This window comes from Myodes glareolus, chromosome 24, assembly GCF_982192425.1.
Source record: "Myodes glareolus chromosome 24, mMyoGla1.1, whole genome shotgun sequence".
Classification (NCBI taxonomy): Eukaryota; Metazoa; Chordata; class Mammalia; order Rodentia; family Cricetidae; genus Myodes; species Myodes glareolus.
In genome coordinates, this window is record NC_142049.1 from 834259 (window position 1) to 849584 (window position 15326).

At 44.8% G+C, this 15326-nt stretch overlaps 1 protein-coding gene across 2 annotated transcripts in view; it reads right to left on the reverse strand.

Annotated features, from left to right (window-relative positions):
* Xrra1 (X-ray radiation resistance associated 1) overlaps nt 1–15296 on the reverse strand; it is a 58818-nt gene extending 43522 nt beyond the window's left edge. The window contains exons 1-4 of one of the 2 annotated variants that reach the window (XR_014999558.2): nt 15100–15294; nt 12391–12458; nt 7628–7725; nt 1433–1608 (exon numbers count right to left, since the gene is read on the reverse strand). Coding sequence is in view for 1 of the 2 variants with exons in the window: in XM_048435040.3 (XP_048290997.1) it covers nt 1433–1608; nt 7628–7721 (270 nt within the window). In the remaining variant the exon portion in view is untranslated. Of the gene's footprint in view, nt 1–1432; nt 1609–7627; nt 7726–12390; nt 12459–15099 lie in introns of both variants that reach the window. The other variant, XM_048435040.3, reaches the window with a different exon arrangement.
* Between the last annotated feature and the right edge of the window lie 30 nt (nt 15297–15326).

Consider the following 15326-nt stretch of genomic DNA (forward strand, 5'->3'; position numbering starts at 1 on the left):
TATTAACCCAAATGACGTATTTGGGGATGTGGAGATCAATGAATAGTACAACCTGAGGGGCCAGTGATCTGAGAGGCAGCGTGGAGATGCCATTACTCTGAAAAACATTCTCATCGCTGCTTCTACCCAAAGCGGCAATTCAGGTAGCAAACCTGGCCAGTTCAATGTGGGAAGAGTTATCCTCTCCCAACTGCTGGGAAAGCTAGGATGTGAGAACAGGGACTGTCGAGTACCTGAGAATTTTAAAAGTTAACTTTATATCTGGATGCTTGCCTCCATGTATGTGTGTGCACCACCCGTATGCCTACAGTCCCCCTTCAGTCCTGCTGTTTCAACCCTCACAGTCGTCAGCACCTTGTACTCTGTACTCTGCACTGAAGCAGTGGTCGTAACAGTCAAACAAACCTCACAGGCTCTGCAAAAACCTTTCCCTGCTCAACAAGGGGAGACAGAGTCAAGCGTGACCTCTTGTAACTTCTGATACACATCTGTTGGGACTCACAAGCAGAATGTGGGAACAAGGGAGGCTGCCGGAGTCATTCGCGGGAGCAATGAGAACCACACTACCCATTAATATTAATCTACAAAATCCATCTTTCTTTGCCAAGCTACTGAAGCGTTGCACAGAACAGATGTGAAACTTCCTGGCTGGTCTCCAACCCAGCACCCAGCTCTCTTCTGAGAAACTGCCTTGGGCCTGGCTAGAGTAATACCATGATCTCCTTCTGCTTCCAGGCAGATGCTAAAACCAGAGGAGCAAGGCTGGGGGAGAACAGGACAACCCTGTCCCACTGGCTCCCACCCCAGGGCAGTACACAGCATGGCACACAGAAATCTCTTGCTCCTCCTCAGCGCTGTCATGGGATTCTTAGTTTACCCTTTATTTCTGAAACACTCTTGCCTTTCCAACTCACATAAGACTTTTCACTTCATATGATATCTTTTTTCTTTTGGAGCCAGAGCCTCACTACGTAGATTCACAGAGATTCACCTGCCTCTGCCTCCCAAGTACAGGGATTAAAGGTGTGCACCACTGCATCTGGCCATTTTACATAATATAAGGTACAGGTTTTAGAATCAGTAGATCAGGATTCTAATCCTGATCCAGTCATTCATTGGCTGTAGAGGGGACCTCTTTTTCCCTGTCTACAGGTGGCAACAATATAAGGATGGCAATACTGGGTCTGTCTCACAGGGTGCATATGTAAAAGCTTTGTGTGTTAAAGGAAATTCCCAGGGTTCTTTTGTCACCGGCCACATTCAGCTTGGCACCATCGCTCTGACAGCTTGGTATGGGATAGGAATAGCGGTACCGGGGCAAGACAAGTCCTGGTCCCTAGCCAGACAAGGGCAGGGTAGTGTGGTTCTCATTCCTCCCTTCCCCCTCCCTTAGCTGATGTCGCTAGATACTCGGGAATGCATTTACTCTCACCAGAAAAGCTCGGTCCAAGACGTGTCCAAGACTGTCTGCCTGGTTATCCCGCTGAGACACTTTCTTCAACCCAGTCTCGAAAGAAACCTTCTTCAGGTTTTCCTGTCCTTCCGAGGACGGCTTAGCCACACCCTTCTTCATGCTGCCTTTCCGAGCCACTAACCAGTGTCCTCGGCCTGTGGGGAAGAACGGACCGGTGAGAAGGGCCAACCGCCTCTGAGGCCGAGGGCGTGAATACGGATATCGATCTTTAATACTAAAGCCCCAGTAGTTCCTGAGTACTGACACTACCAGTTACTCAACACCGCTGGAGGGTATCTGTGTATGCGTCGCATTTAAGCAGCCACTAAGCTCAGTGACGCATATGCTACAGATGAAAATGCTTACAAAGAACAAGACGGGGTGGCTGCCCAACTCCTTAGTTTATCTCCAAATGTGTGCCTCCTAAGTCTACGGCTCATTGAAGAGACAAAACTGGGCACTTCCTGTTATGGGACGTCCTCCTCCACCCTCCTTGGTATAGAGGATTACTCTCTCGGGTGCTAGCCAGTTACTCTCCCACTGATCATCTCTTGGGTAAGGCCCATGTGTGACCTGAATTCCATGCTTCAGCGAAAGGAATATGAGGGCTGGGGATGTAACTCAAGAGTTGGCTAAGTATTTGCTTACCAAGCATGGAGACCTTAGTTCAACCCCAGCATGGTATAAAACTGGTTATGGTTGAATAACACTTGTAATCTCATTACTCAAGGAGGGGGAAACAGGAGGACCAGAAGTCCAAGGGCATCCTTGGCTATCTAGCAAATCTGAGGCCAGCCTGGGTTACATGGGACTCTGTATCAGAAAAAAAAAAAAGATTATGAAATTCGTAGTAAGTTTATTTAAAAATCATGATGACATTCTATAATCTGCTCTTTTCCACATTAGCGATTAACTGACCCATGGCATTAACTGTAATCTGTAATTGTATTATTATGTACTCATTTGTTGCCTACATTCCCTCTGGAATAGAATCTGGACAGCAGGGGCCTTGTCTGGCTCGCTCATCACCGTGCCTAAATGAACGACCCAGTGACCGCACATAATCATGTTTGGATGTCTGTGGCGTCTACTTCACATTGAGAGTGGGGGCTATGGGAATGAACATGACAGAAGCTCTGACCCCCAAAAGTTCAATGACACCCGAGGTGCCGAGGAAGCCCAGAGAACCTACCAGCATGACACAGATCTAGCAAGCAGAGGGAATTCATTAGATGAGGATTGAAACAAAGGCAGTCTGGGCAGAGGGAAGAACAGCAAACAAACAAACAAAAATGCCCAGAAATATCAAAGGCCTAGAAGACACAGAACCGCGTGGCTGGAGACCCAGTCTGGGACCACTGGCTCTGGCCTGCCGCAGTTCCTAGTTCTGCCTCTAGGGCTGGACTGGCATGTGACCACTGTTGCCAGCTCTGGCCTCACATGAAACATTTCCTATTGTGGAATAATCTTTGTGTACACTGTGAAGATTTGTCACTCAGGACAGAGAGGACATTGGGAAGAAGGGCAGAGATGTGGAAGAAGCCAACCCGATGAAAAAGGGAGAATATAGGATTAAAATGATGAAATTAAAGGGTAGATTATTGAGTCTTCTTTTGAGCAACTACTAGTCTCAAATATTTTACACTGGTATGGATTTTTGTATATCGATTCAAATTTAAGGTTATTTTTGTTATATTGTATATATGTTTCTATTTTTGTTTAATGTATTGTACCTATATAGTTCATTTAAAAAACATTATGTATAGTTTTAGTCTTTAAAAAACTTTTTAGGATAATAAATATAAGTTAATAGTTAGTTATCCATAACTATCCTTCTGGGGTCTTTTATGGAGCTGAAGACTAGGTCATCATAGTTATAGTTTTCCTTAATTATGACAGAAGGTAAATTAGGTACAGAGGTTTGGTCTCATCAGGATAGAATAAATGATGGAGTATTTTCTCCAAATATGCCAATACAAATAGATTGGATATTGTAAATGCAACTCTTGACTGATAATTGTTCTTATTGTCTATAGTTTTATTATGTTAGAGTAAAAAAATTTTCCTTATTATTTAGACAACAGGGGGAACTGTTGTGGAATAATCTTTTTGTAGACTGTGAAGATTTGTCACTCAGATTGGTTTAATAAATAGCAGAACAGCCAATAGCTAGACAGGATTTTCAGGACAGAGGGAACCCTGGGAAGAAGAGCAGAGATGTGGGAGAAGTCAGCCAGACATGGAATTAATTAGACATACAAAATGGGATAAAGGCAAAAGCCATATGGTAGAACATGGATTAATAAGAAAAACTGAGTTAATTTAGGTTATAAGAGCTAGTTAGAAACAAGCCTAAACTATCAGCCAAACTTCCATAATTTATAAGTCTCCGTGTAGTTTGGGAGTTGGTTAGGTGGGACAGAAAAAGTTCAACTACGATTTCCTACTCCTGCCATGGACCAGGCACTTTGGTACCCCCATCAAATGCTGCCCCATCCAGGGCATAGACTTTGGAGCTCCTTGACTCTCTTGTTGTATCCCCGACTCCTGGTGATAGCAGTCTGAGTTGGTGTGAAAACTCAAAGTGGTCAAGAGGAAAGGCCAGGAGGTCATTGTGAATGAGGCTTGGGGGTCAGGAGAGGCAGACCATGAAAGTGCTGAAACTGGATGGAACCTGGTAATGGTATCGACCTTTAGTAGGAAGGGGGTGGGATCAAGGGAGGACTTGTTGATTTTGGTTTTCTTTATAACTTTTCATTTTGAGATAATTTTAGACTTCCAGGAGAGTTACGGAAATGGTATAAATTGCTCCACAGCCTTTATCCAGTTTCCCTAATGTCTTGTTCTCATATTACATAACAGTCACACAATTAATGAACCAGAGCAATTAGCTTTGATGCAACATCAGCTACTAATGTTAGCCCCTCTTTGAAGTTTGCCAGTTTCCTGACTAATGCCCTCCTCCTGTCCCAGGATCCAGGCCAGGATCTCACATCACAGTCAGCTGCCATGGCTCCTTAGTCTGCTCCCACTGGTGAGATGGTTTTCCAGTCTTCTTTTCCCTCTGCAGACTTGACACTTGTGAAGAGTACTTGTCAGTGAAATACTAAATACTAAAGTATTTAAATTAAAAAAAATTCCCCTGTGTGAGCTTGTCTGTTGCTGTCCCATGTTCAGACAGAGGCTTTGAACTTGGCATGCTACCACAAATGCAAGCTGTGCCTTTCTCTGTGCATCATTTCAGGAACTCCGGGGTCATTGTGCTTTATTTCTGGTGGTGGTAACCTGTTTCGGGAACAGGTTCTCACTATACAGTCCAGGCTGCCCCAAAACTCACAATCCTCCTTCCCTGGCCTCCGGAGTGCTGGGGTTTTAGGAGTGTACTATTATACAGCACATTGACATTACAATGTTTATTTGACATGCATGTGGTATACACATGCATGATGTCTGAGTGCATGTGTGCAGTTGTGCACACAGAAGACAGAGGAACATGTAAGGTTTCTCTGTCACTATCTTGTTCCCTTCAAACAGTGTTCCTGTTTGAACCAGAACCCAACATCTCACGTGTGCTGGTCAGCAAACCCCAGCAAACTTCCTGTCTTTGCCCCCACTTCTGAGGTGACCGGCATATATGGCCATACCCAGCTTTTACATGGATGCTGGGATGGGTACCCTGCTGAGCTACCTCTCCAGTCCTACAATGCTGATTTTGATCACTCAAAGTGGGGTCTGCTCGATTTCACTACTGAGAAGTTCCCATTTTTACCTTTGTTATTAAACAACTATACCTGGAAAGTTCTTCAAAAGTCTTGTTTCTCATACTTACATCCATTTTTTTTCTAGTATTCCAAATTGTTCAATTTTTCTAGTAATTCCAAATTGACAATTGTGTGTCAGCTTTACTGGGTTACGCAATTGTTCAGACACTACATTGCTGTGACAGTATTTTGTACTTTTAGTTAGTGTCTTGATGAGGCGATGTACTTGATGATGCAGGGGCCCTCCCTCCCCCAGTTAGCTGAAACACTTAAGGAGAGGAAAAAGTAGTCCTGCTACAGTGGGGGAGGGGAGCAGGTGAGGCATGGTGGCACCGTACCTTTAATTCCAAGACAGAGAGGCTGGTAGAGCTCCAGAGTTCAAGGCCAACCTGTCTATATATAGTGAGTTCCAGGACAGCCAGTGCTACCTAGAGAGACTTTGCTTAAAAAAATAAAAAAGACAATGGGCTGGGCTATAGCTCAGTGGTAGAACATTGCCCACCTGTGCAAAGCACTGGACTTCATACTCACCATCAGGAAACCAACAAAATAAAAACCCACTTCAGAATCAGCTCTTCCCCAGGGGTTACCTCAGCCTCTAAAGGCATATAAGCCAAATTCTATTCTATCTACCAACCTGCTCATCTATCTATCTATCTATCTATCTATCTATCTATCTATCTATCCATCCATCATCTATCTATCCATCCATCCATCATCTATCTATCTATCTATCTACCTATCTATCTATCCATCCATCCATCATCTATCTATCTACCTATCTATCCATCCATCCATCCATCATCTATCTATTATCTATCTATCTATCTATCTATCTATCTATCTATCTATCTATCTATCCATCCATCCATTTATCCATCCATCCATCCATCCATCCATCATCTATCTATTATCTATCTATCATCTATCTATCCATTCATCTATCCATCTATCTATCTATCCATCCATCTACCTATTTTCTATTACTCTTACATCTTTAAAGAATCCTGACTGACATAGTATCCTAAGTGGGTTTTACCTGCAAAAAATATTACTGTGATATTTGAACAGCAATTTTAAATACCCCTCATGTGTTCTGTATTCATTAATGAGATTTTTACCACAAGGAAAAGCTGTTTCTTCTCTCCCACTTATTTATTGACTTAAATGTTTATTTATATCATTATGGGCTCATGAATATTTATTGCATGGTTTACAACCCAATCCTACCATTATTTATTTTTCTGTTTAGGCTGTCCCAGATTTGGCTCTGTTATCTGGCTGCTATGTCCTTTCAACTTGCCCTCAATGTTTTTTCTGAGCACTTCTTTACTTTCTGGTACTACAAGATGTTTAAGGCCCAATAAGAATTCTTTTTTCCTTACCTTAGACCTGTGGACATCTATTTCTCTGGAGAGGTCTTATTCCTCTCTTTGGAGAATAGTATTTAGAAACCAAGATCCAGGCAACAAGTATATTCTTCACTGATGACACCTCCTTGCTCTCAGTGAGTACATATACTCCTCTCTTCCCCTATGTGTTCTGTCTGTGTGTGTGAGGGGGCGGAGGAGGGACTGAGTGAGAGAAAGCATAAATCCAGACTGACAGGTGCTTTGGAGTAGTGGTTCTCATCCTGTGGGTCACAACCCTTTCGGGGGTTGACTGACCTTTTCACAGGGGTCACATATCAGATAACCTACATGTCAGATATTTATATTATGATTCTTAAGAGTAGCAAAATTATAGTTATGAAATAGCAATGAAAATAATTTTATGGTTAGAGGTCATGCTAACTAGATGGGTGTTTGAAAAACTACCAGAGAAGGCCTGGAGGGATGGCTCAGCTGTTAAAGGCTAGGCTCATAACCAAAAATATAAGAGTTCGGTTCCCAGCACCCACGGCTGTCCCTCCAGGTACCTTAAAAAAAAAAAAAACAACTACCAGAGAAGATTTAGTGGTTTAATTTAGGACCTGGCCAGAGGATGATTAGTCATCTAATCAGAAAAATGGGAAGACGGATGCATAACAGACTAAGGGCTATAGGATGGTTTGGGGAACAGAGTGGAGGAAGAACAGGGCTCCATGGATTTGAAGACTCTGGCTAACTGGAATGGAGGCTGAGTACTTCAGACAAAGCCGAAAGCTTTGTGAAAAGAGCACCCTAAAAGGAAAGGAAATAAATAAAGGAAAGGGGCTGTGGCAGAGACTGAGTGTAGGTTAGACTGTGACTGGCATGACCCTCTACAGGGCAGCAGAGAGAGGCTGCTGAGCTGTGGCACCGTGGTTAAGAGCACACTGCACAAGGCCCGATGGGGCTGCCATAGAAGGCGGGATGAGAGGGGATGGACCGAGTGGTACAGGCAAAAAGGAGAAAACCGTGCAAGGCAGGAGCTGGGTGTGGATTCGTCTCACCTTCTTCAGGTACCCGGAGGAGATTCTTGGCTGGAAAGCAGTTGCTGAGGTAGGGCTTGCCGCAGTCCATTCTGTACATCCCTGAAGACACCATCTCCCTGAGACAGCAAGCACAGCGGGGAGTCAGAGAGTGAAAAGGCATGGGGGAGCCCTCCCCAGTGCCATTCCTGGGCCACCAAGACCACTGCGTCCTGGCGCCCTTCCTCTGAGGACCAGGAGGCTCTGCTTTGGCAATGGGGCTGCCAAGAACAGAGGGTGTGTGTGTGTGTGTGTGTGTGTGTGTGTGTGTGTGTGTGGCAGGAGCGGGGCTTTCCGGTGCAAACCAGTCCTAACTCAGCAGGACACTAGATTAGGCTCACACAGACCTGGCTTGAATCCTGGCTTTGTCCTTCTTTGCTGTGTGACTGAGCGTGTTCCTTTACTCCTGAGTCCCCCTGTCCTTGCCTATGGGGCAACGCTCCCACCTTAACAGGAATGGTGGACTGAATGAGAGGGCTGTTGCCTTTCTAACAGAGTTCAGAGAAAGGATCTTACATGATGAACAGACCAAGTTTGGAGTAGATAAATCTGGTCTGAGGGGTAAACCGAATTTACTGATGGAAAGGGGGATCAACAGTGATATAGCACAATAAAAACCCAGAGACAGACATTGGGGTTCGAGCTGAAGATCAGAAAAGCAAAGCAGCCAAGTCACTAGAGAGCTCTTACTTCTACCCAATCTTCAGACTAAAAACAGAGTGTGGTCCCATCTCATCCCACCTCATACTTCTCTCTCGTGCTAGTATTAAAGGCATGACCCACCACTGCCCGGCCTCTCTGGCTAAGTAGTGTGGCTGCTGGGATTAAAGGTCTGTGCCATCACTGCCTGGCCAGTATGACTGACTGGTCATACTTTGTTAGATCATAAACAAACTATCACTATACAGTCCAAACAGAAAGAGCCACAGGACTGAGGGCTTCATGGTGCACAGGAGGAAATGGTCAGGACCCAGGAAGAAGAAGGCTGTGCATTTGGAACTCTTTGATACAATAAGGTTCAACAGGAAGATAGTGCCTGCTTCTTAAGGGTGTTTGCTGAGGGGCAGGGAGACCGTGGTTTCACACTTTGGGAGACAGAGTCAACAGCTGAGCTTTACACAAGCCATGCCCGAGCTGTGCTTGGGAAAGGGAGGCCAGACAAAATGGTCCGGTGAATGAGCCTGGCAATGGGGAACACTGGTAGAGAGCACTATACCAAACTAGTGGAGCTTTTGGAACTTTGAGAGACCACAGAACACAGAGGAACCAAACAAAGATAAAGATAAAAGCAAGGTGGGGAAGCAAAAGAGGGAAGGCGAAACACAGAAATGAAAACCAGAAATAGAAACAAGACCAGAAACCAACTGTAGAGAGGTAAACAGGAAGATGGAGGAGGCCCAGGGAGCTGTCAGGTAAACCAAGGACAACAAAACCCAGGAGAGCATCTGAGAGGAGGAGCTGAGAGGTCAGGGAAGGGGACCACCTCAAACAGTCCACTTCCCAGAAAGGGCAGAACTAAGCACTGATGTAGGAAGTGTGGAGAAAGAAGGGTGGTAACCTTACCCTCTCTGGGAGTGATCAGCAGGAAGGAATTGGGCAGGAAGGCTCCCTGGGACAGCTGTGATGGAAGACATTTCACATATCCTGATTGGCTCATTTCTTACCACCCAAGGAATAAGAAGCTTTCACTTCTTGTTGGTTCTACATGTATGTACGTACATGTATACAGATAGAAATGTATGTACAGGCATGTATATAGACAGAAATGTATGTGCATGCATGTATACAGACAGAAATTGGAAAGTGAATATGGTTCTGCCTCCAGGATCTGACTTGGGCTTTTTTAAAAAATCAGCTTGTTACTGTCTTCAGAATAATTCCTCAAAAGAGGGACTATCCCTAATTACAGTTAAGTTTATCACCTGTCACTCAGGAAACAGGAAGTTAAAGAGCTTGCAGAGTTCAGGGAAGATAAAGATGAGCTGAAGGCAGTAGAGTACGTGCCCAGCATGAGCTCCATCCTTAGCAACACACACACACACACACACTCACACACACGTTTATCATCTGTATCTTTCAGTCTTTGTCAGAGTCTGAGGTCAAACCTTGCATAAACCTGCACAGGTAGCCACGCACTGCAAACCCAGGTCTTTACAGGAGCTAGGCAGGCTGTGGGAGGGGAGTGGGTGAAGAAAGCTGAACGCCAGAGAGACAGATGTATGTGAGCATACGTGTGCGCTCAGGAACGGCTCCTACTCCCCAACTGCTGCCAAGCAAAAATCCCAGTCAGTGTTGCCAGACTTTCCTTGTTTTTATCAAGAGAAGTCTGCTTTTGTATGAAATCTTTATTATTTGAGCATGAGCATCTCATCTGTCACTTTGAAAGCAAATCAAGCACATCTGGGAAGACCGTCAACTCCGAGGCTACTGTTGGTTCTCTGTGGTGAAAATCCTTTGACTTTCACAGGAATAAAGTAATAAATGCTATTCAAAACCAAACCAAACCAAACCAGAAAACAACTACTACTGAACTTTGCAAATCCAGCCACAAACGTTTGCTGCTGCCTGGGAATGCACTGCTGGAGACTGTGATGCTACTGGACCCTGCCCTGGCCCCAGGACCTTTCTTCTTATCATACGCTGCTTTGGGTTGGTTCTTGTGGCAGGATTCCAGCTCATACTGTCCTAGCAGCCTGCTCTTCGCCACGGCATTCGCTCGTACCCAACCTAGACTGCCGCCACGCTCTTCTGACTGCACCCCTGAGGAAGCCACAGGTCCTACTCATTTGTTTGCTTAGCTGCATTTTGGTTTTGCTGTGCTGTGCTGGAACCCAGAGCCTCAAACACACTTGCCTGCTCTCCAAGGTCCCTGGCATCAGCACCCTCACCTTTCCAGCCTCGCCAATCCTGGGCATTCAGCCTTACAAGGGTATATTGTCACCAGTGTTCCCAGCCTTGTGCTTAGTGCTTAGTGTTGCTTCAGCATAATAAATATCCATTTTTACCCTGTCTACCTGGTTAATCTCACCCATTAAAAAATTCAGTTCCACTCCTCCCACAAAGACCTGAGTTTCTTACATTGTAAACTCCTAGAGATTTTTCTTTAACAGACTTTCATTATCAAAAGTTCTGATTTGAGAGCAGCTGCAGATATGAGAGACTATCTGAGCCGCCCCAGCTGAGGGAAGGGAGTTCCCTGACTGAGACATCGAGCGTGTGTGAAGAATACATAAAAGACAGGCAAGCTGGGCTCGAGATGTTCTGTGAGAAGGCTTCCTGGCCATGACAGTAGCAAAGGTGGGGCAGAGGAAGAGGGCAGTTTGGGAACAAGGAACTTAACTTCGGGTCTAGTTTTTCCTACAAAGTCGGACAGCTGTGGCAAAGTCATTAAAATGACTCTTTGAGTCTCAGCTTTCCTATGCAGGAAATGGAGCTACAAATTCTGTACCTGGAGAACTGTGTAGAAAACGAGATGAAGCAGTGGACAGATGTGTATAAAGAACGTGCAGAAAGGATGTCTTCCTATCCCCTTTGCACACGCCACCCCTCTCACAAAACCTTTATTGGCCCTTCTAGCGGGAGACAATGGTGCTTTTGCTAGACTGAGTTTATTTATTCAGTCCTTAATGTCGCCTTCATGGTTTCCCTGCTTTCGACCTCATACAGTTGCTACCGATAATGCAAAGCTCCCCCAAGGGACGATGAGCCTCCAAGTCTGAAACACTCCTGATTCATTGCTTCGCATCCGTCCACGGGACCTAGCACATTAGAAGCACCCAAAGGCCATGAGTGAGCCAAACGAAGGCTATGATTGATAGCACTCCTGGGATCCCAGGGTCTCTCTAATTTCCCTCGAGGGAAAGGGCAGTGTGTGTAGTGAATTATCAGTTTATCCTAACACAGCATGAGGCACGTAGCAGACTCCATGAGTATCTATGGAATGAGTAAGTGATGCTTGGCTCTCCTTTGGTCTAATGTGTAGCCTCTCTGCATTCTGATCCCGAGTCCCCTTAAAGGGATAAAGGCTTTTCTCACGGTCCTCTGGCTTGCCACACTTCTAGAATGATACTCACTACTTTGTTAGTATTTTGCTCCCCTCACCAGCTTCCCTGTTACAGGCCTAAGATTGCCTCACCCAAACAAACCCATTCTCTGGTTAGTTTCCTTGCTTGCTTTTGCCAGCCGATACAAACTAGGGTTAGTGTCATCTGGGATGCATGGACATCAGTTGGGAAAACGCCGCTATCAGACTGGCCTATGGAAAAGCCTGTGGCACGTTTTATGGATTAATGATTGATGTGGGAAGGCCCATGTCTCCTGTGTAGGAAAGCAAGCTAGTGAGCAGCAGGCCTCTGTGATCTCTGCTTCAGTTCCTGTCCTGCTTAGCCTTGGAAGCTTCCCTCACGGATAAATTGGGATCAGGACACGCAAGACAAATAAAGCCCTTTCTCCGCAAGTTGCTTTGTATCAGTGTTTTGTCAGAGCAACAGAAAGCCAAGTAAAAACACCCGGACACCTAGGCCTGAGCTAGAACTCTCTACAAAAGGGCAGAGGGCCAGGAACAAAATCCACTGTTTTGGTTTTCAGGACACCTCTCTGGTGGATCAATCTATCAGCTGGACAAATGAAGGAGGGAGCACTGAGTAAATCGCTGTCTAGAGAACACTAGAGACAGCGCGGCTAGAGAAGGATCTAGCAGGTCACTGGGCACTCAGGGCCTAGCTCCGTGTCTATACAGTACTTACCTGATCTTTGACCTCGGGAACGAGTCTTTGTTTTCCTTTTGCTTTTGTTTCTTTACCTGTTTCTTTACCTGTAAAAGAGATATTGTAAATCTTTTTAGCCTGTTGTTAAGAAGTCTTGAACTTTAGTAATTATATCCTACATTCTAGATATATGGAGCCTTATGCTCCAAAATGTGTCTTGGATGAAGGGTGTGTGTGTGGGGGGGGGAGGGGATAATAGGATGGAAACAATTCCAAGAAACAGATGGACATGCTATGAAGATGAGACAAAAGGGGCTGGAGATGTAGCTAGTATGTTCAAGACCCTGGGTTTGGTCCTGAGTGTCATGTATGTGCACACACAAAAGACACAGAAATGAAGAAATGGGCAGAGAATTATAAGAGCCATGCTGTTTGCCAGTATAATGCAGCTGGGTTGCTTAAGCAGGCTACAAAAAGCATAGATGGGAAAGGAAGGGACCGTTTATAAGCTCACTTAAATGAAACACATTTCTGTAGAATAAAAATAGCAAAGACAAAGTTGAGAGTTAAGTCCCAGTCTGGGAAAAATAAATGTCATGCATTTAATACAAAGAATAAATCGAACTCAAATATTAGGCAGCACATAAATAATTATAGAAATTCTAATTCAGTGTGAGAACAATAGGTGAGAAGGTACGGACTTACAACCAAAGGGACAAGAAAGGGACATAGTTCTTAGGTTACATTTTCTAGACTGTAACCCTGATAGAAGCATGAACTCATTTTTATGGTAGAAAAATGAAAGATGAAGATTCATACATGAGGGTTAACTTCAGCTACCTCTGAACTCTCTTTCAAACTTGAAAGCTAATGCCAAGCTGACTTTAGCATCCCCTAGCTCCAGCAAACACACCTTTTGTCTGTCTGTCTCTCTCCTGCATCTGTGTGCATGCATCACTCTTTCTGAGGCACTGGTGCTCCTTATTGGCATACATTTGCTTACTCCACTCCTTCAGCCTATCACGTCTGTCTTTCTTTACCTTGATTCATGCAGTTACCTTTCCTGGAACTCCATATTCCCGGGTGGACCTTTTTAAGGCCCGCTTCATTTCTTTTAAAAATTTACTTATATTTAATTTATGTGTACACATGTTTTGCCTACATGTATGCATGTATACCCAATGCCCATAGAAGACAAATGAGGGTACTGGATCCCCTGAAACTAAAATTACAGATGATTGTGGGCCTTCATGTGGGTGATGGGAACTGAACTGGAATCCTCTGCAAGAATAGCAAGATGCTGAGCCATCTCTCCAACCCTTAGGCCTATTTCTTTTTTTTCTTCTTAGTTTTTTGAAGGTTTTTCTGTGTAGCCCTAGCTGTCCTGGCACTAGTTCTATAGACCAGGCTGGCCTCGAACTCACAGCTATCCATCTGTCTCTGTCTTCTGAGTATTGGAATTAAAGGTGTGTGCCACCACCTCCCAGCATGAGTCTATTTCTTTTCTTTTCTTTTTTGAAAGATTTATTTGTTATGCATACAGTGTTCTTTCTGCATGTATCCATGTACACCAGAAAAGGGCACCAGATCTCATTATAGATGGTTGTGAGCCACCATGTAGTTGCTGAGAATTGAACTCAGGACCTCTGGAAGAGCAGCCAGTGCTCTTAAGCTCAGTCATCTCTCCAGCCCCATGGGCCTATTTCTTAATGGAGGTACTCTATTACAGTGTATTAGAATGACCTGGTTTTCTGACTGTTCACCACGGCAACCTCAGGCTGAAGCTGAGGACCTCCGAAAGCAAACCTAGGGTCTAGTAATCTCATTTCCAGCATCTCAAGCAAGGCGTGACCTACAGAAGGAGGGTCATAATAAATACTACCCCAACTAAACAGGCATAAACAAGACGCTGCAGGAGCACTTTGTTCTGTCTGCAAGAAAGGAAAAGGCAAGGATCGAGGAGGGTTTCGCAGAACAGGTGACATTCGAGCTGGGTGCTGAGAAATGAGAAGTTGCAGGAAGGACGAATGGCAACAACAAAAAGCCAAGAGGCATTCGACTGCGGTGGCCAGGAATAGCTTAACGTGCCTTTAGTTCCCCACTCAGGAGGCAGAGGCACCTAGATCTCTGTGAGTTTGAAGCCAATCTGTCTACATAGTTTAAGGCCATCCAGAACCTTACAATGAGACCTTGTCTCAGGAAAACAAAACAATGTCTAATGAATTCAGCATTTGGTCCATAATCTGAATATTTATGGGAAGTATATAGGTATAGAAGCTAAATGCAATGTAATATGGCATAAAGTAATATTCTTAAGCCTCTAGATTAGCGACCAGATTTATTTTCCTTACATGCCTTATACAGTGTCAACTTTTCCTGATGCTCAATACTTTTTCTCAATCAATATCCGTAAAATCAGAACTGGAAACATGCTTTTAATTAAAAAACTAAAAACTTGGTTTCAACTGTGTTCTGACCCATGCTCTCTGCCTTCTGGTAAATTCATTATTTTGAGATTGACACTGGATGGATGTGAACGCATGTAGGGCACTATCTGGAAGACAGTAGGCTCAATAAATGACAGTTCTACATGAAACACTACTAACAGCTAAGACGATAGTCACTTTGGAGAGAATACTCGAACTGATGTTCTAACAACAGGGATAGAAAAGAGTGAAGAGCAGGCTCTTCCACGCTTTCGGGGCTAAAAAGACTCTTAACTCAAGCAAACCAAGTTTCCAGCCACACCTGCCTCCGGCGTCGTTTCCGCCTCCGAACCGTCCGCGGAGGCGACGTCCCTATCAGGCGGGATGCACGCCTGCGAGCCTCACGGGAATCTCGGAGTCGCTCCACGGTGGCGCTTGCCACAGTCTTCCCCACCCACTCCTTAGTAACCGCGACGCTGCGGCTAGCAACGTAGGCAGCAACTGGCGACCTCAGATTCTAACTACAAGTCCCGTCAAGCTCCGCGGCTA